General features: G+C 36.0%; 2 protein-coding genes and 1 long non-coding RNA gene across 3 annotated transcripts; all 3 read left to right on the top strand.

Annotated features, from left to right (window-relative positions):
• Positions 1–13303: 13303 nt before the first annotated feature.
• On the top strand, positions 13304–16760 carry LOC132314862 (uncharacterized). Its single transcript, XR_009483527.1, has 2 exons — positions 13304–13395; positions 16533–16760. It is a non-coding gene; the product is annotated as an uncharacterized LOC132314862 (long non-coding RNA).
• A 2268-nt stretch (positions 16761–19028) lies between these two features.
• Positions 19029–24129, top strand: LOC132311536 (uncharacterized). Its single transcript, XM_059809459.1, has 3 exons — positions 19029–19374; positions 19498–19995; positions 24000–24129. The coding sequence occupies exons 1-2, from the start codon at positions 19069–19071 to the stop codon at positions 19924–19926; spliced, it is 735 nt and encodes a 244-aa protein (XP_059665442.1). The 5' UTR covers positions 19029–19068; the 3' UTR covers positions 19927–19995; positions 24000–24129.
• LOC132314114 (uncharacterized) lies at positions 24000–25427 on the top strand. The gene is made up of 3 exons (XM_059813013.1): positions 24000–24511; positions 24983–25040; positions 25359–25427. The coding sequence occupies exons 1-3, from the start codon at positions 24000–24002 to the stop codon at positions 25425–25427; spliced, it is 639 nt and encodes a 212-aa protein (XP_059668996.1).
• The last annotated feature ends 503 nt before the right edge of the window (positions 25428–25930 follow it).

Genomic DNA, 25930 nt, shown 5'->3' on the forward strand with positions numbered 1-25930 from the left:
AACGATGACACAAAACACAATCATCCATAAAGAAAAACTCAAACATTCAGTGCCCAACCAATTCTTACATCCTCAGGTGCCGAAAGAAAAAATTTCTGCCACTTCTCAGAATCATGTAATAACTTCGATACCTTAGCGAATTGGGTCATCTCAATTCCAGGTATTTTTTGTAAAAGGAGCATGGAGGCGTCAAACATTTCATAATCTCTATCCTTTTTTGAGGGAGAGAGAACTTCATCATCTCCTTTCTCACATGAAGATACACGAGTAGAAGTAGAATATGCTTTAGCTCCTTTCTCTATTGCAGCTTCCATTCTCTCAGCTCTCCTCTCAGAATTCTCATTCATGTTTGACAAAAGTGCAGCTATACCAGGAGATAAAGCATCTCTTTTGGCTTTCTTACCTTTACGTAAAGGTGGGGGACTGACCTCACAACCCTCTTCCTCATCATCGTCATCATTGGGAGTGGGCAAAATGATTGTGGGTGGTGCTGTAGTGGATGGGTGGGCATGCTGTGGCGACCTTGTGGGCGGGTGTGTGTGAGCGTGTGCAGGGGGCACCAGTAGGCTACCACACTGGGAGAGCTACAGGTGCACAATCCCACATCGTCTGGGTGTGGATGGGGCAAGTGTTATATGTAGATTTAATACCCTTCTATGACACAACGCGTTTTAAAGCCATGATGGCCGTGAACCCATCAGAACTCTGTAGTTAAGCGTGCTTAACTTGGAGTAGTACCAGGATGGGTGACCCCCTGGGAAGTCTCTGGTTTGGGTGAGCCAAAAGCGGACAATATTGTGTCTGGCCAGGGTGAGGGTTGTTACAAATGGTATCAGAGCCTGACCCAGCCGGAAGTGTGGCCAACGAGGACGTTGGGCCCTAAAGGGGGGGTGATTGTGGCGACCTTGTGGGCGGGTGTGTGTGAGCGTGTGCAGGGGGCACCAGTAGGCTACCACACTGGGCGAGCTACAGGTGCACAATCCCACATCGTCTGGGTGTGGATGGGGCAAGTGCTATATGTAGATTCAATACCCTTCTATGACACAACGCGTTTTAAAGCCATGATGGCCGTGAACCCATCAGAACTCTGTAGTTAAGCGTGCTTAACTTGGAGTAGTACCAGGATGGGTGACCCCCTAGGAAGTCTCTGGTTTGGGTGAGCCAAAAGCGGACAATATTGTGTCTGCCAGGGTGAGGGTCGTTACACATGCATCCCTCTTGCATATGTGCCCCCAAATATAGTCAACATCTTGTCAAAATGCTTACATCCATACTTTTTATACTTATTTGCATTCGTAACAACCTACAAATTTTGTTACAATATTAACCACATAACCAATAATATACAAGATTTTATTATATATTTATGACTAATAATTAAATTACTAACCTTGCACAACCTGTCCCATCTCTCTTCCTCAACTATAACCATGCCCGTCTCATGGTTATATCACACGCCAGTCTCCGATAATAATTTCTTAAACTCAGTATAAATTTTCCTTAAACCATTAAACTTATTCCGAAGTTGGGTTAAACCAAATTTTCTCCCCGTGTGAACATTCATTTGTTTGACTAAATTATTCCAACTATTTTTACTAAATGTTGTGCCACTACGATTATTAGCCTTAACTTCTTCCACCATAATATTCACGAATTTTTCAATGAGTGACTCATCCCATAACAATTTTCCATCGTTCGTAACTTCAGTCACTTCTTCAATTGTGAGAGAATCACTGCATTGTTCCACATTCTCAACATTCATATCCATCTAACATATTAATAACAACACAATAATTAATAACAAAAAAAAAATTAATAGTACACATACGTGAGAGGAGAAAGGAAGCACTCTTACTCACAAAATTTCACTAATAATTTTGGGTGAGATTTGTCCAAACTCAAAGGAGTTTCAATGATATTGTAATCCAAACTTAGGGGTGTATGTGAAATTCGCCCTAAAATGTTAGTACTTTGACATTTGAGACAGGTTTGTCATGCATGTCACTGTAGTAAACAAACAAGTAGTATTAAAGAATGATCAATTGATAGGTTAAACCACAGAAGCCTCTGCTTTCTTTGGAGATTGGTATTTCCCAAAATAATATGTTCTTCCAAACTACAGGGAATTATATAAATTATGTGTGTTGCATTCAACCATTTTATGAAATATAGGTCAAACAAAAGAATGAAATTGACATTTCAAAGAACCTTTTTCTAATAGAAGAAAAGTAACTTTGTCCAAGTCAAAAACAAGTCTGTTATTCTACCACAGACACTATTACCCACAATATAATCATTTGTACATGTTAAAATTTGTATGTAAAGGTTAGGGAGTACAAATCTGTTCAAACTCTTTTCCTTCATTGCATGGGAATCAATTAGATGTTTCTAAGGAACAAGACACCTAGTGAGAGTAATATTAAAACAGTCAATTTCCACTTCATAGGAAACTTAAAGGATGTTTCCCCTTCCAACGAATTGACTGAGATTCTTCCGAGTAAAAAGGTTTGTTCCTAGCACAAGTAGGTACGCTCACTAATTTGCACGCCACATTTTGGCATTATAACTAATCTCACATTTCTATGTTCACCATTTACCACGTCCATATGTGCACATTTCTGTCAATAACAAATGGAAGAGGACTTTCTTCAAACAGTTAAAGATCCAAGAAGACTATGATGTGTTTCCATTAATAAGGGCAGCTGATGATGTGATCAGATTGTGTGATTGTTTATTGGTCTAGAGTCATTTATATAAGTCTTAAGTCTGTCTTTATTTCATGTTTAGGATACTATTGTCATTTTAGTTTTTATTTTATAAGTCATGTGCCTTTTTAAGCGAGTCATGTGCCTTTTTAAGCGAGTCATGTGACCACTTAAGCACTATTTTGTCATTTTAGCGTCTTTATTTTGCTGGATAGAATTCTAGCTATTAGATTATATTTATACGAAGGGCTAGGATTAATTCCTTGCTAGGGCATCCCTTGTGTCTTATAAAAGGTTGTTCCAAGTTGTATTCAGCAGCTTTTTGACGTATTATCAATATTTTCAGTCTTCTTTAGCAGCCTTTTACCTCTCCCTTTCTTTGGGATTGAGTTATGGGTGTTTAAGCTATTTTCTAGCTTGAATTAGCTCTCTGTTTTCCCTTCTTCAGATTTATTTGTTTTCTTTCATAGCTGATTGCATTAGTTAGTTATTTGGAGGGAGAATACTCCATTAGGTGGATGGTGCTTGGAACAAGAATTTATTTTGAAAATGTACCATAGGCTCTCTAGTGGTAACAAGCAGTCCTTTCCTTTGAAAGTAATATGGGAACAAAGGCACCCTTAAACGTAGCTTTCTTTGCACACAAAACAACGTTAGAAGCCATCTTGTCAATTGATATTCAAGAAAGAGCGATCTAAGTCATTAGTGATTGGTGTTGTATGTGTAAGAAAGAGTGGTCATACTCATCTTGTTTGGAATTAGTATAGACTAAGCGAGAAATTGGTGATGACATGCTGGTCAGTTGGAAAGGATGTTCCATTCAAGGGATCCTAAGGAGTTTTTGAATCACTAGATGAAGTTCCAATCATTATATAATTTTCTTTTTCGAAAGAATTGTGCTTTCGTTATTCTACCAGCTTAATAAGGAGATAGCTTTATTTGTAGATTCCTATCATTCTAGGATTTTCGTTTTCATAGAATTTTTATCCTACTTATCAAAAAGAAAGCAACATTATAAGAAAATATCTGTGTAATACCCCGATATTTTAAAAAGGATTTATTAATTAAATTAAATTATATTATATTATTATTATTATTATTATTTTTAAGTGATTTGTTTTATTTAATTAGGTGCTTGATAGTTGTGATTTGTTTTATTTAATTAAGTGCGTAGGTAAATTGTATTGTTTTCATTAAATTATATATTTTGTAATTTTATTTGTTAAATTTATATGGTGTTTGATTTGTGGAATGCTAGTTAGTGAAGTGTTTATTTGATTTGCGTTATTTTATGTTGGTGTAACTTTATTGTTAATTATTGGTAGCTATTAAATTTAATTTCATTATTTTAGGTATTTAAGTTATTTGGATTGGGATTAAAGGAAGTTGGACCAACGGATGTGGTATTGGGCTTGAAGGAAGCCTTGTTGGGTTAATTGGTAAAGGCCCGTGGTTGGGAGGATATTTAATAATTATCTTTGCATAATTATACCTATATAATTACATGTGTATATTAATTCATTATTAAATCATGAGGAGGGATATATATGTCAATATAATTATATATTGATATATATAGGTATATATAATCTATTTATACTAATGGTTATATATGGAAGGTAATATATATATATATATATATTTATTTATTTATTTATATTAAAATATATGTATGTATATATATTATTTAAAAGATAAATATTATTTATTTTATATGATAATAATCCTAATGGGAAAAGGATGTAGGTTTTTGGATGTGTATAAATAGACACATAAGACTTTAGGGTTATGAGTTTTTCCACGTTAGAAAAATAAGAGAATTAAAGAGAGAAGAAGAAGGGCTAACGAAAAGGAGGCCGGATCAAAGAACGTAAGAGGAGACCGGATTTGGAAAAGAAAAGGCAAGTTCTTTTCTACTTCACCTCTTAGGGCTCATAAGTCTATCACCTTCATTATCAAAATTATAGTTTTATTTTATTTTGTGGAATCAAAATAAATTAGTAATCAGATTATTGGGATCACATTTATTGTTGGCATATATGTAGCTTTAATCCTTTATATACATGTATGTGCTATTAGGATTTTCTAATTTTAATTTCTGAAATTTTTAAAGGTTGATTTAATGATGGGTAGCATGATTAGTTATATTATATGGTGGTTAAATTATTATATATGTTAATGTTGGCCTTAAAATATTACATATAGTATTTGAGTGCTTCTGAAATTTTCTGGATATTTTATACATATGATTCGTATTCTTTGTTTTAGTTTTTTTTTCCCTTTGATAAAATTGTTTGTAAAATATATACACTATTATGTATAATTTTTGGTTATATATATATATATATATATATATATGTATATATACTGGCAACATACAAATCGGCGCATGCAAAAAAAGGGGTTGGATTTGGTGCAGCGCAACACACAGTCTTTCTTGTGCGCCCAAATCAGGACCATCATTTGGTCCTGATAACAAGAGAATAATCCAATGTGGATGATTACATGAGAAACGGTTGCACTCGCTAGGTTGGGCCGTTAGATGAAGATAATGGGTGTAGGATGATTCAGTGTGTTGCGGTTGTATAAAATTTGTGTGCGCATTAAATCTGGACCATAGATGTGGTCCAGTCAACAGGAAAATGATCCAGTGCAAGCAAATACACTAGAACGCAGAAGGCTGGCCAATAGGAACAAGCCACACACGCGCCGAGAGTGGCTCAGGCGCGTGAGGGCACGTGCAGGCGCGTGGACGCGCCTGCCGGTAAGGGGAAGCGCGTGAAGGCGCGTGGGAGTAGTCTAGGGGTATGTGGTGGCGCGTGGAGGCGCGTGGGGATGCGTGTGAGGTCCTGGAAAGTTGCTTGAGACTCCGGTGAATTTCCAGTATTTATCTTAAGCGTGTTAGGGTTAAAATTAATCATTAGAGGGTGTGTTCTTGATGTTCTGAGAGCCTCAGAGTGTTACTAAGATACCTAGTAGCATTTAGTGGTATAAATACACTTAAATAAATATTTTTGCAATGAAAGGAGGTGTATATATGTATATATATATGTAGATATGATTTTAAATAGTCAACGATTGGTATGGAATGTGTGATACACACATATATATATATATATATATTATAAAATATATGTGTATATATATTATTTAAGATTATTAAATATTATAAATCTTGTTTGGTATGACTTGATTCGTGGATGGTATGGTTGATTTAAAATCGTAATAGATACACGATTATTAAATTAAGGACATGCTTATTATATGCATGTGAAGTCTATAAGTTTAAAGTTAGTACATGGTTGAATTGTAGGCATGGGTGAGTTGCCAAAGGTTTTGATATACTGCCTTATTGGTTATGACTAAATTTCATATATGGGAAGTATGGTTGAATTGCTAATTAATTGCAAAAGTAAATATACGGAAGGAAGCATGGTTGAATTGCTAATATATAAATAAATATATTTATAAAAGGCATGGTTGATTTGCCGGTGCATATTTAAATTGCTATATGTTTAGATGACTAAATTACTGTTTAGGATGGAGTTAAGGTGAGTGGGGTTTACTTTATGAGAATATTATAAAAGGGGGGGCTTGGTCTAGGTATGTCTGATAATTAATTATTGGTGAGTGGTTTTGACAATTTAATGCCCTATTAACTGGTAGGATTCTTGCACTATATATATAAGTATTTATATATATTTGTAGCATCGTATATTAAAGTTAAAGCTTAATTAGGGATGGTTTTGATAAAGATGATCTGTTTATTGGTTTTCAGAGGCTTGGTAGAGAGAACTTGCTTGTAGGGTTTAACCCGCGATTTATTTTTCAGGTTGTAGAAGGTCAAGTCTCAAGGTTGAGGATCCGCAGCTGGAGGACTTATCCATTCCTTCAATTTACTTAAAAGTAGGATATTAGTTTTGTTTCAGTTGATATTAGTACTTATTTGGTTGAAATTCTAAATAGTAACTTTTGGTTAAGGGGTCCTTGCGTTACGGGATTCCCGAGTTGTAACCATTTTGAAGTTATTAATGGATTTACTATTAATTGGATTTCTTCAGCGTTTTATTTTATTCTTTATTTCATTTTGTACTCCGTGCTTGTTTAAATACTTTAATTGGTTTGATATCCCCTGATTTTGTGCGCGGACTTGATCAACCCGTGTTCCGAAATTAGGGGGTATTACACTTGGTATCAGAGCACTCCAGGTTCAAGTGTCCCTAGGGTGTCTTTCGTTATGTGAATTCCGCTTTGTGTACTCGTTTCTTCAGAGCTTAAGTTTAGGATACATTGTATTCCTTTACGGTCCGTTAAAATCATACTGATGTCTGTCGTTCTATGTTAACAGCATGGTTAACACTGGAAGAGGACAGAATCTGAACCGTCGACAGAGGAGAGCTGCACGTAGGCAGCAAGAACACCTGCAACGTCAGCAAATGGAGGAAGAGCAGCAACGACTTGGGTTTCAGGATGAGGGTCAGCTTCAGGAGGAGCAAGAGGAAGTTCAGGCTCCGGCTCAGGGCAGGGATCCAGAGTATCCTCCTCACATCAATGACCTCATTGCTCGGGCTATAGAAGCTGGGGTAGCAGCTGTACTTCGGAATCAGCCTCAGGTACAGCCGGCACCGGTACCAGCACCGGTTGTTCAGACTGATACTTGGGAGAAGGCCAGGAGTTCTTTCACAAAAGGGAGTCCACCTGAGTTCACGGGCTCCAAGGATAAGAGAGCAGCTCACCAGTGGAAACAGGACATTGAGCGACATCTTCGCTTGGTTCAGTGCACGGAGGTTCAGAAGCAGATGCTTGCTACCTTCAAGCTAGTTGGGGATGCACTGCAGTGGTGGGAGTCAGTTACCACCATAGAGGAGAGGATGGCATTGACTTATGATGAGTTCAGTGCACGCTTTGAAGAAAAGTATTTCCCTTATGCAGTTAGGGCAGCCATGAAGACTGAGTTTCTTAATCTGCAGCAAGGGAACATGACAGTGGCGGAGTATGAACAGCAGTTCACACCCTTATCTCTCTTTGCACCGGAGGAGGTGGATACAGAGGAGAAGAAGCGCAACAGTTTTGTCAAGGGACTGATGTGGTCTATCAAGAGAGCTATTACTGGTAGTCCAGCCTACATTACTTATGCTCAAGTGGTGGACGCAGCTTTGCAGCTTTATCAGCTGAATGAGGATTTCAGACAGACTAGGGCTGAGAAGCGGGGTAGCAAAGACTTTGCTAATCAGCCAGCTGCGAAAGTGAATGATAATGGGAACCGACAGAATGACAAGGGTAGATTCCAGGGCCAGCAGCCTTGGAAGAAGCACAAGGGTAATTCAGAAGTTCAGAGAGAGGGAGTTTCCACTCAGCAGACTGGAGCACCTCAGACTGGATTGGGACAGCTACAGGGTAATCACCAGGAGGGGCAGTCAAGTATATTTAGGGGTCATTGCTATAAGTGTGGAGATTATGGGCATTCAGCCAAACGGTGTCCTGGGTTGGCTCAGAAACAGCATGGGCAACAGGGACAGTGGCAACCATTACCTACTCCACAGATTCCACGTGTGCAGGCTCAGACATTTCCGGCCTTAGCAGCACCACCGCCACCGCAGGGACAACCTATACAGCAGTTGCATCAGGGTATGGTGTACAATGCCACACCTTGCAATGCATGGGTACCTCAGAAGAATTGAGGTATGTTTTTTTTTATTTCAAGGTAGATGTAGAAATGACTTAGTAAATATAAGTGCATCATGTTCATTAGTATCTGGATGGTTTTGGCTTATGATGGTGATATATATTTATACATATATATACAAATCATTGACTGTTAGTATATTACACCACTAAGTGTTTAAGTAATTTACACAATTGTGAGCATTTTATTATAGATATTTACATATTAAATATCTTACATGGCAAACAGTGGAATAAGGGAAAATGAAAGTTTGGGACAAATAATCAAAATTTCATTTCATGGATTCGTGAATTTCGAGGACGAAATTCCTTTTATTAGGGGGGAAGAATGTAATACCCCGATATTTTAAAAAGGATTTATTAATTAAATTAATTTATATTATATTATTATTATTATTATTTTTAAGTGATTTGTTTTATTTAATTAGGTGCTTGATAGTTGTGATTTGTTTTATTTAATTAAGTGCGTAGGTAAATTGTATTGTTTTAATTAAATTATATATTTTGTAATTTTATTTGTTAAATTTATATGGTGTTTGATTTGTGGAATGCTAGTTAGTGAAGTGTTTATTTGATTTGCGTGATTTTATGTTGGTGTAACTTTATTGTTAATTATTGGTAGCTATTAAATTTAATTTCATTATTTTAGGTATTTAAGTTATTTGGATTGGGATTAAAGGAAGTTGGACCAACGGATGTGGTATTGGGCTTGAAGGAAGCCTTGTTGGGTTAATTGGTAAAGGCCCGTGGTTGGGAGGATATTTAATAATTATCTTTGCATAATTATACCTATATAATTACATGTGTATATTAATTCATTATTAAATCATGAGGAGGGATATATATGTCAATATAATTATATATTGATATATATAGGTATATATAATCTATTTATACTAATGGTTATATATGGAAGGTAATATATATATATATATATATATATATATATATTTATTTATTTATTTATTTATATTAAAATATATGTATGTATATATATTATTTAAAAGATAAATATTATTTATTTTATATGATAATAATCCTAATGGGAAAAGGATGTAGGTTTTTGGATGTGTATAAATAGACACATAAGACTTTAGGGTTATGAGTTTTTCCAGGTTAGAAAAATAAGAGAATTAAAGAGAGAAGAAGAAGGGCTAATGAAGAGGAGGCCGGATCAAAGAACGTAAGAGGAGACCAGATTTGGAAAAGAAAAGGCAAGTTCTTTTCTACTTCTCCTCTTAGGGCTCATAAGTCTATCACCTTCATTATCAAAATTATAGTTTTATTTTATTTTGTGGAATCAAAATAAATTAGTAATCAGATTATTGGGATCACATTTATTGTTGGTATATATGTAGCTTTAATCCTTTATATACATGTATGTGCTATTAGGATTTTCTAATTTTAATTTCTGAAATTTTTAAAGGTTGATTTAATGATGGGTAGCATGATTAGTTATATTATATGGTGGTTAAATTATTATATATGTTAATGTTGGCCTTAAAATATTACATATAGTATTTGAGTGCTTCTGAAATTTTCTGGATATTTTATACATATGATTCGTATTATTTGTTTTAGTTTTTTTTTCCCTTTGATAAAATTGTTGGTAAAATATATACACTAGTATGTATAATTTTTGGTTATATATATATATATATATATATATATATATATATATATATACTGGCAACATACAAATCGGCGCATGCACAAAAAGGGGTTGGATTTGGTGCAGCGCAACATACAGTCTTTCTTGTGCGCCCAAATCAGGACCATCATTTGGTCCTGATAACAAGAGAATAATCCAATGTGGATGATTACATGAGAAACGGTTGCACTCGCTAGGTTGGGCCGTTAGATGAAGATAATGGGTGTAGGATGATTCAGTGTGTTGCGGTTGTATAAAATTTGTGTGCGCATTAAATCTGGACCATAGATGTGGTCCAGTCAACAGGAAAATGATCCAGTGCAAGCAAATACACTAGAACGCAGAAGGCTGGCCAATAGGAACAAGCCACACACGCGCCGAGAGTGGCTCAGGCGCGTGAGGGCGCGTGCAGGCGCGTGGACGCGCCTGCCGGTAAGGGGAAGCGCGTGAAGGCGCGTGGGAGTAGTCTAGGGGTATGTGGTGGCGCGTGGAGGCGCGGGGGGATGCGTGTGAGGTCCTGGAAAGTTGCTTGAGACTCCGGTGAATTTCCAGTATTTATCTTAAGCGTGTTAGGGTTAAAATTAATCATTAGAGGGTGTGTTCTTGATGTTCTGAGAGCCTCAGAGTGTTACTAAGATACCTAGTAGCATTTAGTGGTATAAATACACTTAAATAAATATTTTTGCAATGAAAGGAGGTGTATACATGTATATATATATGTAGATATGATTTTAAATAGTCAACGATTGGTATGAAATGTGTGATACACATATATATATATATATATATATATATTATAAAATATATGTGTATATATATTATTTAAGATTATTAAATATTACAAATCTTGTTTGGTATGACTTGATTCGTGGATGGTATGGTTGATTTAAAATCGTAATAGATACACTGTTATTAAATTAAGGACATGCTTATTATATGCATGTGAAGTCTATAAGTTTAAAGTTAGTACATGGTTGAATTGTAGGCATGGGTGAGTTGCCAAAGGTTTTGATATACTGCCTTATTGGTTATGACTAAATTTCTTATATGGGAAGCATGGTTGAATTGCTAATTAATTGCAAAAGTAAATATACGGAAGGAAGCATGGATGAATTGCTAATATATAAATAAATATATTTATAAAAGGCATGGTTGATTTGTCGGTGCATATTTAAATTGCTATATGTTTAGATGACTAAATTACTGTTTAGGATGGAGTTAAGGTGAGTGGGGTTTACTTTATGAGAATATTATAAAAGGGGGGGCTTGGTCTAGGTATGTCTGATAATTAATTATTGGTGAGTGGTTTTGACAATTTAATGCCCTATTAACTGGTAGGATTCTTGCACTATATATATAAGTATTTATATATATTTGTAGCATCGTATATTAAAGTTAAAGCTTAATTAGGGATGGTTTTGGTAAAGATGATCTGTTTATTGGTTTTCAGAGGCTTGGTAGAGAGAACTTGCTCGTAGGGTTTAACCCGCGATTTATTTTTCAGGTTGTAGAAGGTCAAGTCTCAAAGTTGAGGATCCGCAGCTGGAGGACTTATCCATTCCTTCTATTTACTTAAAAGTAGGATATTAGTTTTGTTTCAGTTGATATTAGTACTTATTTGGTTGAAATTCTAAATAGTAACTTTTGGTTAAGGGGTCCTTGCGTTACGGGATTCCCGAGTTGTAACCATTTGGAAGTTATTAATGGATTTACTATTAATTGGATTTCTTCAGCGTTTTATTTTATTCTTTATTTCATTTTGTACTCCGTGCTTGTTTAAATACTTTAATTGGTTTGATATCCCCTGATTTTGTGCGCGGACTTGATCAACCCGTGTTCCGAAATTAGGGGGTATTACAGTTGGTATCAGAGCACTCCAGGTTCAAGTGTCCCTAGGGTGTCTTTCGTTATGTGAATTCCGCTTTGTGTACTCGTTTCTTTAGAGCTTAAGTTTAGGATACATTGTATTCCTTTACGGTCCGTTAAAATCGTACTGATGTCTGTCGTTCTTTGTTAACATCATGGTTAACACTGGAAGAGGACAGAATCTGAACCGTCGACAGAGGAAAGCTGCACGTAGGCAGCAAGAACACCTACAACGTCAGCAAATGGAGGAAGAGCGGCAACGACTTGGGTTTCAGGATGAGGGTCAGCTTCAGGAGGAGCAAGAGGAAGTTCAGGCTCCGGCTCAGGGCAGGGATCCAGAGTATCCTCCTCACATCAATGGCCTCATTGCTCGGGCTATAGAAGCTGGGGTAGCAGCTGTACTTCGGAATCAGCCTCAGGTACAGCCGGCACCGGTACCAGCACCGGTTGTTCAGACTGATACTTGGGAGAAGGCCAGGAGTTCTTTCACAAAAGGGAGTCCACCTGAGTTCACGGGCTCCAAGGATAAGAGAGCAGCTCACCAGTGGAAACTGGACATTGAGCGACATCTTTGCTTGGTTCAGTGCACGGAGGTTCAGAAGCAGATGCTGGCTACCTTCAAGCTAGTTGGGGATGCACTGCAGTGGTGGGAGTCAGTTACCACCATAGAGGAGAGGATGGCATTGACTTATGATGAGTTCAGTGCACGCTTTGAAGAAAAGTATTTCCCTTATGTAGTTAGGGCAGCCATGAAGACTGAGTTTCTTAATCTGCAGCAAGGGAACATGACAGTGGCGGAGTATGAACAGCAGTTCACACGCTTATCTCTCTTTGCACCGGAGAAGGTGGATACAGAGGAGAAGAAGCGCAACAGTTTTGTCAAGGGACTGATGTGGTCTATCAAGAGAGCTATTACTGGTAGTCCAGCCTACACTACTTATGCTCAAGTGGTGGACGCAGCTCTGCAGCTTTATCAGCTGAATGAGGATTTCAGACAGACTAGGGCTGAGAAGCGGGGTGGCAAAGACTTTGCTAATCAGCCAGCTGCGAAAGTGAATGATAATGGGAACCGACAGAATGACAAGGGTAGATTCCAGGGCCAGCAGCCTTGGAAGAAGCACAAGGGTATTTCAGAAGTTCAGAGAGAGGGAGTTTCCACTCAGCAGACTGGAGCACCTCAGACTGGACTGGGACAGCTACAGGGTAATCACCAGGAGGGGCAGTCAAGTATATTTAGGGGTCATTGCTATAAGTGTGGAGATTATGGGCATTCAGCCAAACGGTGTCCTGGGTTGGCTCGGAAACAGCATGGGCAACAGGGACAGTGGCAACCATTACCTACTCCACAGATTCCACGTGTGCAGGCTCAGACATTTCCGGCCTTAGCAGCACCACCGCCACCGCAGGGACAGCCTATACAGCAGTTGCATCAGGGTATGGTGTACAATGCCACACCTTGCAATGCATGGGTACCTCAGAAGAATTGAGGTATGTTTTTTTTTATTTCAAGGTAGATGTAGAAATGACTTAGTAGATATAAGTGCATCATGTTCATTAGTATCTGGATGGTTTTGGCTTATGATGGTGATATATATTTATACATATATATACAAATCATTGACTGTTAGTATATTATACCACTAAGTGTTTAAGTAATTTACACAATTGTGAGCATTTTATTATAGATATTTACATATTAAATATCTTACATGGCAAACAGTGGAATAAGGGAAAATGAAAGTTTGGGACAAATAATCAAAATTTCATTTCATGGATTCGTGAATTCCGAGGACGAAATTCCTTTTATTAGGGGGGAAGAATGTAATACCCCGATATTTTAAAAAGGATTTATTAATTAAATTAATTTATATTATATTATTATTATTATTATTTTTAAGTGATTTGTTTTATTTAATTAGGTGCTTGATAGTTGTGATTTGTTTTATTTAATTAAGTGCGTAGGTAAATTGTATTGTTTTAATTAAATTATATATTTTGTAATTTTATTTGTTAAATTTATATGGTGTTTGATTTGTGGAATGCTAGTTAGTGAAGTGTTTATTTGATTTGCGTGATTTTATGTTGGTGTAACTTTATTGTTAATTATTGGTAGCTATTAAATTTAATTTCATTATTTTAGGTATTTAAGTTATTTGGATTGGGATTAAAGGAAGTTGGACCAACGGATGTGGTATTGGGCTTGAAGGAAGCCTTGTTGGGTTAATTGGTAAAGGCCCGTGGTTGGGAGGATATTTAATAATTATCTTTGCATAATTATACCTATATAATTACATGTGTATATTAATTCATTATTAAATCATGAGGAGGGATATATATGTCAATATAATTATATATTGATATATATAGGTATATATAATCTATTTATACTAATGGTTATATATGGAAGGTAATATATATATATATATATATATATATTTATTTATTTATTTATATTAAAATATATGTATGTATATATATTATTTAAAAGATAAATATTATTTATTTTATATGATAATAATCCTAATGGGAAAAGGATGTAGGTTTTTGGATGTGTATAAATAGACACATAAGACTTTAGGGTTATGAGTTTTTCCAGGTTAGAAAAATAAGAGAATTAAAGAGAGAAGAAGAAGGGCTAATGAAGAGGAGGCCGGATCAAAGAACATAAGAGGAGACCAGATTTGGAAAAGAAAAGGCAAGTTCTTTTCTACTTCTCCTCTTAGGGCTCATAAGTCTATCACCTTCATTATCAAAATTATAGTTTTATTTTATTTTGTGGAATCAAAATAAATTAGTAATCAGATTATTGGGATCACATTTATTGTTGGTATATATGTAGCTTTAATCCTTTATATACATGTATGTGCTATTAGGATTTTCTAATTTTAATTTCTGAAATTTTTAAAGGTTGATTTAATGATGGGTAGCATGATTAGTTATATTATATGGTGGTTAAATTATTATATATGTTAATGTTGGCCTTAAAATATTACATATAGTATTTGAGTGCTTCTGAAATTTTCTGGATATTTTATATATATGATTCGTATTATTTGTTTTAGTTTTTTTTTCCCTTTGATAAAATTGTTGGTAAAATATATACACTATTATGTATAATTTTTGGTTATATATATATATATATATATATATATATATATGTATATATACTGGCAACATACAAATCGGCGCATGCACAAAAAGGGGTTGGATTTGGTGCAGCGCAACACACAGTCTTTCTTGTGCGCCCAAATCAGGACCATCATTTGGTCCTGATAACAAGAGAATAATCCAATGTGGATGATTACATGAGAAACGGTTGCACTTGCTAGGTTGGGCCGTTAGATGAAGATAATGGGTGTAGGATGATTCAGTGTGTCGCGGTTGTATAAAATTTATGTGCGCATTAAATCTGGACCATAGATGTGGTCCAGTCAACAGGAAAATGATCCAGTGCAAGCAAATACACTAGAACGCAGAAGGCTGGCCAATAGGAACAAGCCACACACGCGCCGAGAGTGGCTCAGGCGCGTGAGGGCGCGTGCAGGTGCGTGGACGCGCCTGCCGGTAAGGGGAAGCGCGTGAAGGCGCGTGGGAGTAGTCTAGGGGTATGTGGTGGCGCGTGGAGGCGCGTGGGGATGCGTATGAGGTCCTGGAAAGTTGTTTGAGACTCCGGTGAATTTTCAGTATTTATCTTAAGCGTGTTAGGGTTAAAATTAATCATTAGAGGGTGTGTTCTTGATGTTCTGAGAGCCTCAGAGTGTTACTAAGATACCTAGTAGCATTTAGTGGTATAAATACACTTAAATAAATATTTTTGCAATGAAAGGAGGTGTATATATGTATATATATATGTAGATATGATTTTAAATAGTCAACGATTGGTATGGAATGTGTGATACACACATATATATATATATTATAAAATATATGTGTATATATATTATTTAAGATTATTAAATATTATAAATCTTGTTTGGTATGACTTGATTCGTGGATGGTATGGTTGATTTAAAATCGTAATAGATACACGGTTATTAAATTAAGGACATGCTTATTATATGCATGTGAAGTCTATAAGTTTAAAGTTAGTACATGGTTGAATTGTAGGCATGGATGAGTTGCCAAAGGTTTTGATATACTGCCTTATTGGTTATGACTAAATTTCATATATGGGAAGCATGGTTGAATTGCTAATTAATTGCAAAAGTAAATATACGGAAGGAAGCATGGTTGAATTGCTAATATATAAATAAATATATTTATAAAAGGCATGGTTGATTTACTGGTGCATATTTAAATTGCTATATGTTTAGATGACTAAATTACTGTTTAGGATGGAGTTAAGGTGAGTGGGGTTTACTTTATGAGAATATTATAAAGGGGGGGCTTGGTCTAGGTATGTCTGATAATTAATTATTGGTGAGTGGTTTTGACAATTTAATGCCCTATTAACTAGTAGGATTCTTGCACTATATATATAAGTATTTATATATATTTGTAGCATCGTATATTAAAGTTAAAGCTTAATTAGGGATGGTTTTGGTAAAGATGATCTGTTTATTGGTTTTCAGAGACTTGGTAGAGAGAACTTGCTCGTAGGGTTTAACCCGCGATTTATTTTTCAGGTTGTAGAAGGTCAAGTCTCAAGGTTGAGGATCCGCAGCTGGAGGACTTATCCATTCCTTCTATTTACTTAAAAGTAGGATATTAGTTTTGTTTCAGTTGATATTAGTACTTATTTGGTTGAAATTCTAAATAGTAACTTTTGGTTAAGGGGTCCTTGCGTTACGGGATTCCCGAGTTGTAACCATTTGGAAGTTATTAATGGATTTACTATTAATTGGATTTCTTCAGCGTTTTATTTTATTCTTTATTTCATTTTGTACTCCGTGCTTGTTTAAATACTTTAATTGGTTTGATATCCCCTGATTTTGTGCGCGGACTTGATCAACCCGTGTTCCGAAATTAGGGGGTATTACAATCTGATGTGTGATAAAAGAGTATTTCAGGACTCATATAAAAAATAATAATAAGTAAAAAGTAGATATAAAAATCTGCACTGTATAAACAAATGAGTCTTAGGGAGATGTTTATCGAGTAATGAATTAGACATGAAACAAACAGTGGTAAAATACTAGCTTGGCTACAGGATTTAAAATTTCAATACAAACAGAAGATTAATAGAAAGGTGTAAAGAGAATACAATGATCCCCATGCACTGTTTTAAGACTCAGAGAAAGGCTATTCTAAGATTCCTCGAGATATTATGTAGCTTGGGGGGAGGAGGGTCAGCGTTGCAATTAAATATATTCACATGATGTAAGATATTTATGATGGATTAGTATAGTAAGAACAACTACATGAGAGTCGAGTAAATTCTCACTCACTATGGTTTACATAAAGATTAGCATTATATTTTTATCATTTTCACATATTTGTTAATGAATGAAATGGACGGATCCAATATAAGGTTCTAATGTGTGCTTTTTTTCAGTGATATTGTTTTTAACTGATAAGACTAGAATAAGGTAAATGCCAAATTAGAAGTCCTGAGAGAAGCTCTGAAATCAAGAGGAACCAATACAAGTTGGACAAAATTGAGTGTGTGACGGATCCACTATAAGGTTCAAATGTGTGCTTTTTTTTTCAGTGATATTGTTTTTAACTGATAAGATTAGAATAAGGCAAATGCCAAATTAGAAGTCCTGAGAGAAGCTCTGAAATCAAGAGACATCAATAAAAGTTGGACTAAATTGAGTGTGTGATGTGTAATTTCTAGCAAAATACATGGGGAAAATAGTGAGATTGAAGAGCAAGAAAGAACCAAAAAGGGAACAATTTTTACTACCAAAGTTTGATCATACAAAACTAGAGGGAGAATGTTGCTAATGAAGTTAAGACGCTATGAGCAACGTGGAGTGCTTTTGGTGTGCTTTGTAACCAACTTATACCCATAAAGTTGAAAATAATAAGACCAGTCATGCTTTCTACGGACCCAAGTGTTAGGTAGTTAAGAAACAATGTGATCATAAAATGAGCATAATCCAAATACTAATGTTGATTTAGACAGAAACACTCTTGAGGTGGTACAAGTAGAGCAAATCAGAGATAAAATTAGTGAAACCAATTATGATGGTTTTAAACATGTACGGTAAAGACCCCTTAGTGCACCAATTAGGAAGAGTGGCACAATCCACATTGAAGGTAGTGCTACTGGTAAAAACCCATAATTAATATGGGTTGAAATATTTAGGACACATGTGGAACAAAGAATAATGATAAAAACATAACTGACTCCAAAGAAGAATTAGTTGAGCTGAGAATAGTAGATTAAAAAATAAAAAATTAGTTTTCCTGCCAGCTCTAGTAGATTGCAAATTAGTGTATCCTAAGATGGGTACACAACAGAATTTTATTCTGAATGAAGCCTATAATTGCTTGAGCAATTGTTTACCCCTTTCATTGTTCATCACATATTTGGAAATTCCACACGTATGTTCGATTTTAGCTTCATTTCTGTTCATCAATTTTGCTGAAAATCCTAAATTAATTGTCTTTGATTCAAATTGAACAAGCAAGAGTTAACCAGTTTTTCTAACATTGACTGTGTCAAGCACTCTTACATGAGAAGCGCAGTCTTCTTGTTTCACAACTAAATCGAAGACAGAGTGTTAGAAGAGAGAGTACTCACCACAGTTCGTGCTTCCGATTTTGTGCTTTTCAAAGACTTAGTGCTTGCGATTCCCCTTCGCCTCCCAAATCGCCTTCTCTAGGGTTTCAGATTCCCTTTCGCCTCCCAAATCGCCTTCTCTAGGTTTCAGAGGAAAGAGAAAAGATCGGGCCAAAGTGTTGCAGACGACGTTTTAAAGTTACTTCCTCCGCTACAGTTCAAGACCCAACTTACTTCAAGTGCTACAGTTCTTTTTATTGGGCTACAGTTCAGAAACAACAAAAACACCATTTCGGTGTTTCAGTTTTGGGCCAAAATTGTGTACTGTTTAAAACAATATTTTTGTACTGTTTAAAACATAACAAGGGCTACCAAACATGTTTTTGGGCCTGAAATTGAGCCCTGCAACAAAAACACCAAAGTAAAACACATAACAAACAGACCCTAATGTTTCTCCAATTCAGTGTTATGACGGTTTTCAATACCAAGCTATGAACATGAGATGGACAAGTGAAATGGACCGGTGCCTCAGCATGATTCTTTTAGAGCAAGTGAATCTCGGAAAAAAAAGAAAATCGAGTAACAAATTTAAGCCTGCAGCATATGTTGCTGCCGTATCGGCTTTACGTGAAAGGTTTCAGCTCAACTTCACAAAAGACCATGTTAAAAATCGAATTAAAGCATGGAGGAAATTATACAGCAGTGTGAAGAAGCTCCTTGATCAGAATGAGTTTCATTGGGATGAGAAACAAAAGATGGTGATTGCAAATGATGCTGTATGGGATTACTACATTAAGGTACCCTTGACTTCTTTTTTGTTAGTACGATGACTTATTCAAAGGGTAACTTATTTATAATTCGCATGCTGATCCTTTTCTTTTAATTAATTTTTGTATGTTAATCTCTCTCTTGTCAAACAGATGCATCCTGATGCGAGGCTTCTTCAAGGACAGGTCATAGAAAACTATGATGAGTTATGTTATATCATTGAGAACTTTAATCCAACTGAGAGTTCTACAAATGATTCTGAAGCTGACTTAGACTGGGATACTGAGAATGAAGATGTGGAGACTGAAATTGTATATCAGAATCGAAGTGACAATGCAAAAGAGAGAGTGAAGTACATCATATGGACGGATGAGATGGACCGTTGCTTAACAGAGATTCTTGTTGATCAATTGAAGCAGGGGAATAAGCTTGAGAAAAAATTTAAGCCTGTATCATTCGCAGCTGCTCTTACCGTTTTAAATGAAAATTTTGCACTCAATGTAACAAAAGAGAACATTAAGAGCCGATTGAAAACATGGAAGAAATTATACGGACTTGTGAAGGAGCTCCTCTCTCATTGAGGATTCGAGTGGAATGAGGAACAAAAGATGGTTGTTGCACCTGACTCAGTGTGGAATGAGTACATTAAGGTACATTTTATGTCTTTAAAAATTGGCATGATTGTCTCTGGAATCCTCTTCAAGGAGGAGTCCATTTCATGACTACACAAGGATATATATATACATATATATATATATATATATATATATATTTAACTACATTAGCTAACTATGCAATTATTTCATGTGTTTTTAAAATGCTTTTTTCTTTATTTCCTTTCTTTCTTCTTTCTTCTTTTTTTTTTTTTTTTTTTTTTTTTGACAAGTGAAGTATATTAAAAATTGGATTGGTTGCCTCTGGAATCCTCTTCTAGGAGTCGTCCTTTTCATGACTACATAAGGATTTTTTATTTTATTTTTTACTACATTAACTAACTATGCAATTATCTTCATGGTCTTGAGTTTAAAATAAATTATTCTTTTGTTTCTTCTTCTTCTTCTTCTTCTTCTTTTTTTGTTTTTATTTTTTTGTGAGTGTGTCGACAATTTAAGTATATTAGAACGCTCAAATGGGGAGCACGCCTATGCACAACTTTAAAAATGCCAAAAAACTGCTAAGCTCTCAAATTATCCACAAACTCTACCATATCCTCCATGGATTTTCAATGACGCCCTTTTAACCTAAAAAAATAAAGAACTCAAAATAGAATATTTTAGCGCTTCAATTGGAGCTTCTTCCCCTTCAAAGGTCTCCTATTCCTCTCTCTACAACCCCCACCATAAACAAAGGAGGTGAACTCTCCAAGCATCTCGGATCTGAGCACCCACTATACAACCTCTTCAAGCCTCGAGCATGCTTCTCGTGCAATTCTGTGAAAACCAGTGGATACCGAATATAGGGAAAGTGATAGACCGAATGTCTCTAGACACCGGACAATGCAAAAGGAGTCCAACCAAAAATAGTCACCTTGAGAGGGGCTTTAGTATGCCAAATAAACTTGCAAGGGAGTGAAAGGCCCAGTGGCTCCATTGAACTCCGATAAAAATGACCTCATCTTGAAGGCCCCATGTGTAGCTCCCATCCAATGCCACTCATCATCCCCCTTCCCCTTCCACATGCTGATCATACAAATAAAGCCAATAGCTCCACAACCTCCTCCACCTCCAAATCCTGCTACTTACGCTCAAGCTGAATGTCCCAAGTCTACCTTCCATTATTCTTTAGCATCATCCTTAACATAACCTGAGGAAATTCTTTGGGGCCTTAGTCCTGGTTCCACTTCTGTATAAGGGACGCGTTCCCCTTTTGAACGCCTTTTTTATGTTATTATTACTTATCAGAAAAAGGAAGTAAATTGCATTTCACATCTACAATTGAAATTGGTAAATTTAATGAACGAAACGTCTAAATATTTTTTTTCACCTTCACAAATCTGATTAACAATAAGAAAATGGATTTTACCTTATGTTTGGTTCACAGGAATAATATAAAGCATGAATGGAATGCGACATGGAAGAAATGGAATGAAAATGACGCAAGAAGAATGGTCATTCTTGTTCCATTGTTTGGTAATAATGTAGTAATGGAATGAGTATTAATATTCCCATGTGTTGGTTAAATTGATTTATATGTTAAAATACAATGGAATTCATACTTTTTCTTATATTTAAAATACCTTCATCTGTTATAGGGTTTTGGTAAAATTAAGCTGAATAGATTTATGGGTTGAATTGGCTCCTTTTTTCTGTGGGGGGTTTTGACCGGGGGGGGGGGGGGGGGGGGGGGGGGGGGTTGCGGGGGCAGGGGATTGCGAGGGATATGCAAATAAGTAACGAAGGGATATTGGAATGATTTGAGTTTGTTTAAGATATAATTCAAGAGATGCAAGGTGGAAGAGAAAGGCAGATTAAAGCTCACGTGGATTTGAATGGAAATTTTTAACTCAAATGACCAACTTGTCATTAGGCATTAGGGATCCTTTTATTTAAATAGGTCAGACATGTATATTTATGAATACAATATAAATATTTATTACAATTTTTTTATACTTTAACTTGACTAGTTTTTATGGCTTTGTGATACTATTATGATATTATTCAAATTATAATGAGAAGTTATATTGACTCCCGAAAAGTGGTATCACACTGCATGATTATTTAAATAAAGGGAATTGATAAAGGTGGAGTGTAAGACTTCCTTTTGAAACTATTGTGGAGTGTGAGAATCCTTTTAAGGTTAATTGTGCAATTTTCCTTTTTAAGCAACAAGTATAGCGTGAGCTTGCTTCTCTGGAGTGCAAATATCATATTTCCTAACCATGATTTTTATTATAAATCATTTTAAATAAATTCTGTGATACAGTTTATATTGACTTTTTCTGAAAAATATTATCCATAAATAATGCTAGAAAGCCTGAGAATCTTGGGATAAATGTGCGGAAGGACAAGAAAGGATAGAATTACAAATGAACATATTTGTGAGTAGCTGAAGTGGCGATAATTGGAGATAAAATGAGAGAATTCGATTAAGATGGTTTACATGTGCAAAGAAGACAATTAAATGCGCCAATTAGGAAGAGTAACATGGTCCATGTTGAAGTTAATGGAGGGCGAAGGGAATGGCCAAGGTTAGCGCAAGTAGAATTAGTGAGGAATGATATCTTTCTTTGGACTCTCCTATTTCCTTTCACGTACCTGTGTCGACACAACATTCCATGGGTATGTCATGTTCTATAGGATATGTGTTTTACACACGAACCCAAATTGGACACCCTGATCCTTCACATGGCATGATTGAAGAAGGAAAAAGAAACTCAAATTCAGTAGTAGACATGAGATTCTCATCTATTAAATATAAGGAAATCCTTTTCTTTTATCACTTTCCATTTAATTTGAGTAATAATTGAGTATATTTTTATGTTATTGCAACACTAAACATTACACTATAATAATCATATAATGTATTTAAATGCATAGTACGCCTCTACATACCCATATCAAACTTTTGGGTACACATCCCCATACCTAATTTTTGGAATTCAAGTAGGTCCCACACTTAGACTCATACCCGCATGGGGTACACTTACCTGAGTATGGTAACATGAAGGATATAATAACATGTGGTTTGACTAAGGAGCAGAATGAAAAAATAGGATTCATGTAGCCAACCCCAAGTTGATGCATCAGGTGGGTAGGGGCGATTCAAAAACCAGAATTTCAAGTAAATAAGAAAGAGGTTAAGAAAGAGATTGAGAGAGATATAGAATAAGACTAATAGGGGAAGAAATCAGAATGAGGGAGAAGAGAAGTATCACAGAGGGAGAAATCAGAATTGAGGGAGAAGAAACACAATAATTTCTGAATAATAATCAATAATCAATCATCAAAGCTGTCTTTCACAATGTCTAAACCAACATATAAATAGGCCTCGAAGAAAAACCCTAAAATTCCTATTACCATAAATAAAACCCTAAAATTCAATGATAATTATAAAAGCAAAATCCCTAATTCTATCTTTCTTTCCCACATCTCCACGTCTCTCGGGCCAGGCCCGGTTCTCCATCACAAGTAGTTGGGAAAAAAGGCTTTGTTGAGTTGAAGGCTAGAAGGGTTGTATCTTGGTTGATGTAATTTTACGTGGCCCGGGTTATGTTTTGAGCTTTTCAACCCATTTAATTAATGGTTTGATGTTTGAGTTAGAGTAACGGCTGTTACCATATATATCAAACCCTATCCAAATTAACTTGACATGAGTGATACAAGCGGGACCTTTTTAATAGATCAGAGAGAGGCCTTTGTTATGTGGTTGATCTGTTGATTTTTTTTTTCTTTCCCCTAATGATGGAATGTAATGGCCATCCATCACTCCATGGAGAGGGGTTGAATAGGCATTCAAAAAGAATGAAGAGCTAGAATTGCCATTTTATTCCATTCCGTAGAGTAGACGTGGCCTTAGAGATCCATTAAAAGTTGTGATATTTTAGTGTATAGACGAATTTGTGGAACATGGAAGTGATTTATCCTTAAAGTTGTTTCATCCTTTGTAGTGGTCTTCAGTTGCACTTTACTAAATTAACTTGTTATGTATTCCACAGATGCATCCTGATGCAAAATCTTTACGGGCAAGATCCATTGAGAATTATAATGAATTGAGTGCTATCATTGACGACAATCATGCAAAAGGCTGCTGGTTTACAAGTGGTGCCAAAGGTGATTTAAATCCCATTTCCAACAGTGAACAGCATGTAGAAACCCCATTGCAGAATATGTTGGTTGATGAAGAAAGGAGTGTGGATAATACTGGTGATAGGACACAAGGTTCATCCCAGCGAACTAAAGGTAGGCCTTCTACATCATCACATTCCGAAGAGCCCTCTAAGAAGAGACGTTATAACGATGTTCTGGTAGAAATGATGAGTGCCCTGGCTGCAAATATTGGTAGGATTGCTGATGCTTTGACAGGAAGCCACCAGTCATTGTGCTTGGATGAACTGTTTGCAATGGTGAAGAATATCCCAGGTTTTGATGATGATCTCATTATTGAGGCATGTGAATTTCTTTCTTTCGATGACAAGAGGGCAATGATGTTCATGAAATTGAATGAGAGGTTAAGAAAACTATGGTTGTTGAAATGCTTGCGTGGTCACAGTTAGAATGCTGTGTTTTACCTGGAAATTTGTACATGTTTGTAAATGTCAAAATTAGTTTGGACAGACTCACATGGTAGAAATGCAAATACATTTTTTCACCTTTCCCCCCTTTGGTTTGATTTGCTAATTTAGATGTCAGTTGCCTTGGCTTGTTCATTTAAATTGGTTGGCCAAGTCTTGGGAGACCTGGGGTTCATCCAAGCTTGGATACAGAATATATTGATGGAGGTGCCTTATGACGATTGTACCTTATCTTTTTCATTTTTTTTTTTTTTTTTTTTTTTACAATTACATAAATCCTTATGAAACTCAATATTGTGTTGAGTGCAACTAGGCAGCACTTGCACACAAAGTTCTGATTGGTAAGACTTACCATTAGCATTGCAACTGCTTTGTATAAATTTTCTTGCTATCTTGCGGCTTTATAGGTGGTTGGAGAAATTTCCTGTGAATTACTCTTCTTTGAGTGAGATAAGCAGCCAGCAGGTAATTTTGACCCCAAATGGGACTGACATTGGCCACATTCATTGAGATTCTCCTTACATAGTGAGGTTTCCGGCTGTCTTCATAACAGTGAGAGCATTCGGTAAGAAACTAATGGAGTGGTTAGTATAGCCTTGATGGAGTCTGAAAGCATGACACAAGGGACAGGTTTTGTGCCCATGCCATCTGCAGTGGCTTCTCTTAGAGCAGTCTGGCGCAGGCCATGATTCCATTTCCGAGTTGGAGCTCTTGTTTGCCGATCAAAATTTTACACGTGTGCACTAATTTCGGATTGCTTTTATCTTGTTCACCAAGTTGCAGGTAAGCAGAATTCAGTTTGAGATTGCGAAGATATCTGTGTTTTCTTTTTCCACCGAGTACTATTTCTGAAGAATGTGTTATCGGCAGATTAGGCTACACTTTTTCTCCTTTTACTCTGTTTAGTTTTGGTAATATTTCTGTATGGTTTAGCTGCTTTCTTGTGATGAACTCCTTCAGATTCTGTGGTGTGTGCTGCACTTTCATGTATTGCTTCCTTTCTATCCCCTATTATCCGGCAATTAATTCGAAATAATAGTGAATTTTCATGAGCTGAGTGCTAAACTAGCTCGAGATTGATTCATGAGATAAAAGCAAACAAATACATTTTGATCCTCCTTAATTCATTGAGCTCAACTCAAATTCAGATCAATAAATTGTTATGGAGTTCCCACCAATAGTCTTTGCTGGAAGATAATTCGTTCGTGAAGTGATGAAATCAAAACATGGGCAAAAGTGTGTGTTGGCTTTATCATTTGAAATAAGAGCTTGAAGGTGTTTTTCGTCATCTTATAGTGTGCAATTTTACCACAATTACTTTGAAATTTGTCTTTTCTCATTTTATTACATCTTGC

Source organism: Cornus florida, unplaced genomic scaffold (genome assembly GCF_030987335.1).
Source record: "Cornus florida cultivar Cherokee Brave unplaced genomic scaffold, ASM3098733v1 CherokeeBrave_3.0.0_Hap2_Chr06, whole genome shotgun sequence".
Classification (NCBI taxonomy): Eukaryota; Viridiplantae; Streptophyta; class Magnoliopsida; order Cornales; family Cornaceae; genus Cornus; species Cornus florida.

What these genes read in the sequence shown, in the direction of transcription:
- LOC132311536 (XM_059809459.1), top strand. Translation starts at nt 19,069, where the DNA reads ATGAACATGAGATGGACAAGTGAAATGGACCGGTGCCTCAGCATGATT. An exon ending in TATGGGATTACTACATTAAG is followed by an intron (nt 19,375 to 19,497) that starts GTACCCTTGACT and finishes CTTGTCAAACAG; the next exon opens with ATGCATCCTGATGCGAGGCT.
- LOC132314114 (XM_059813013.1), top strand. Translation starts at nt 24,000, where the DNA reads ATGCATCCTGATGCAAAATCTTTACGGGCAAGATCCATTGAGAATTAT. An exon ending in TTCATGAAATTGAATGAGAG is followed by an intron (nt 24,512 to 24,982) that starts GTTAAGAAAACT and finishes GCGGCTTTATAG; the next exon opens with GTGGTTGGAGAAATTTCCTG. An exon ending in GTGAGATAAGCAGCCAGCAG is followed by an intron (nt 25,041 to 25,358) that starts GTAATTTTGACC and finishes ACCAAGTTGCAG; the next exon opens with GTAAGCAGAATTCAGTTTGA.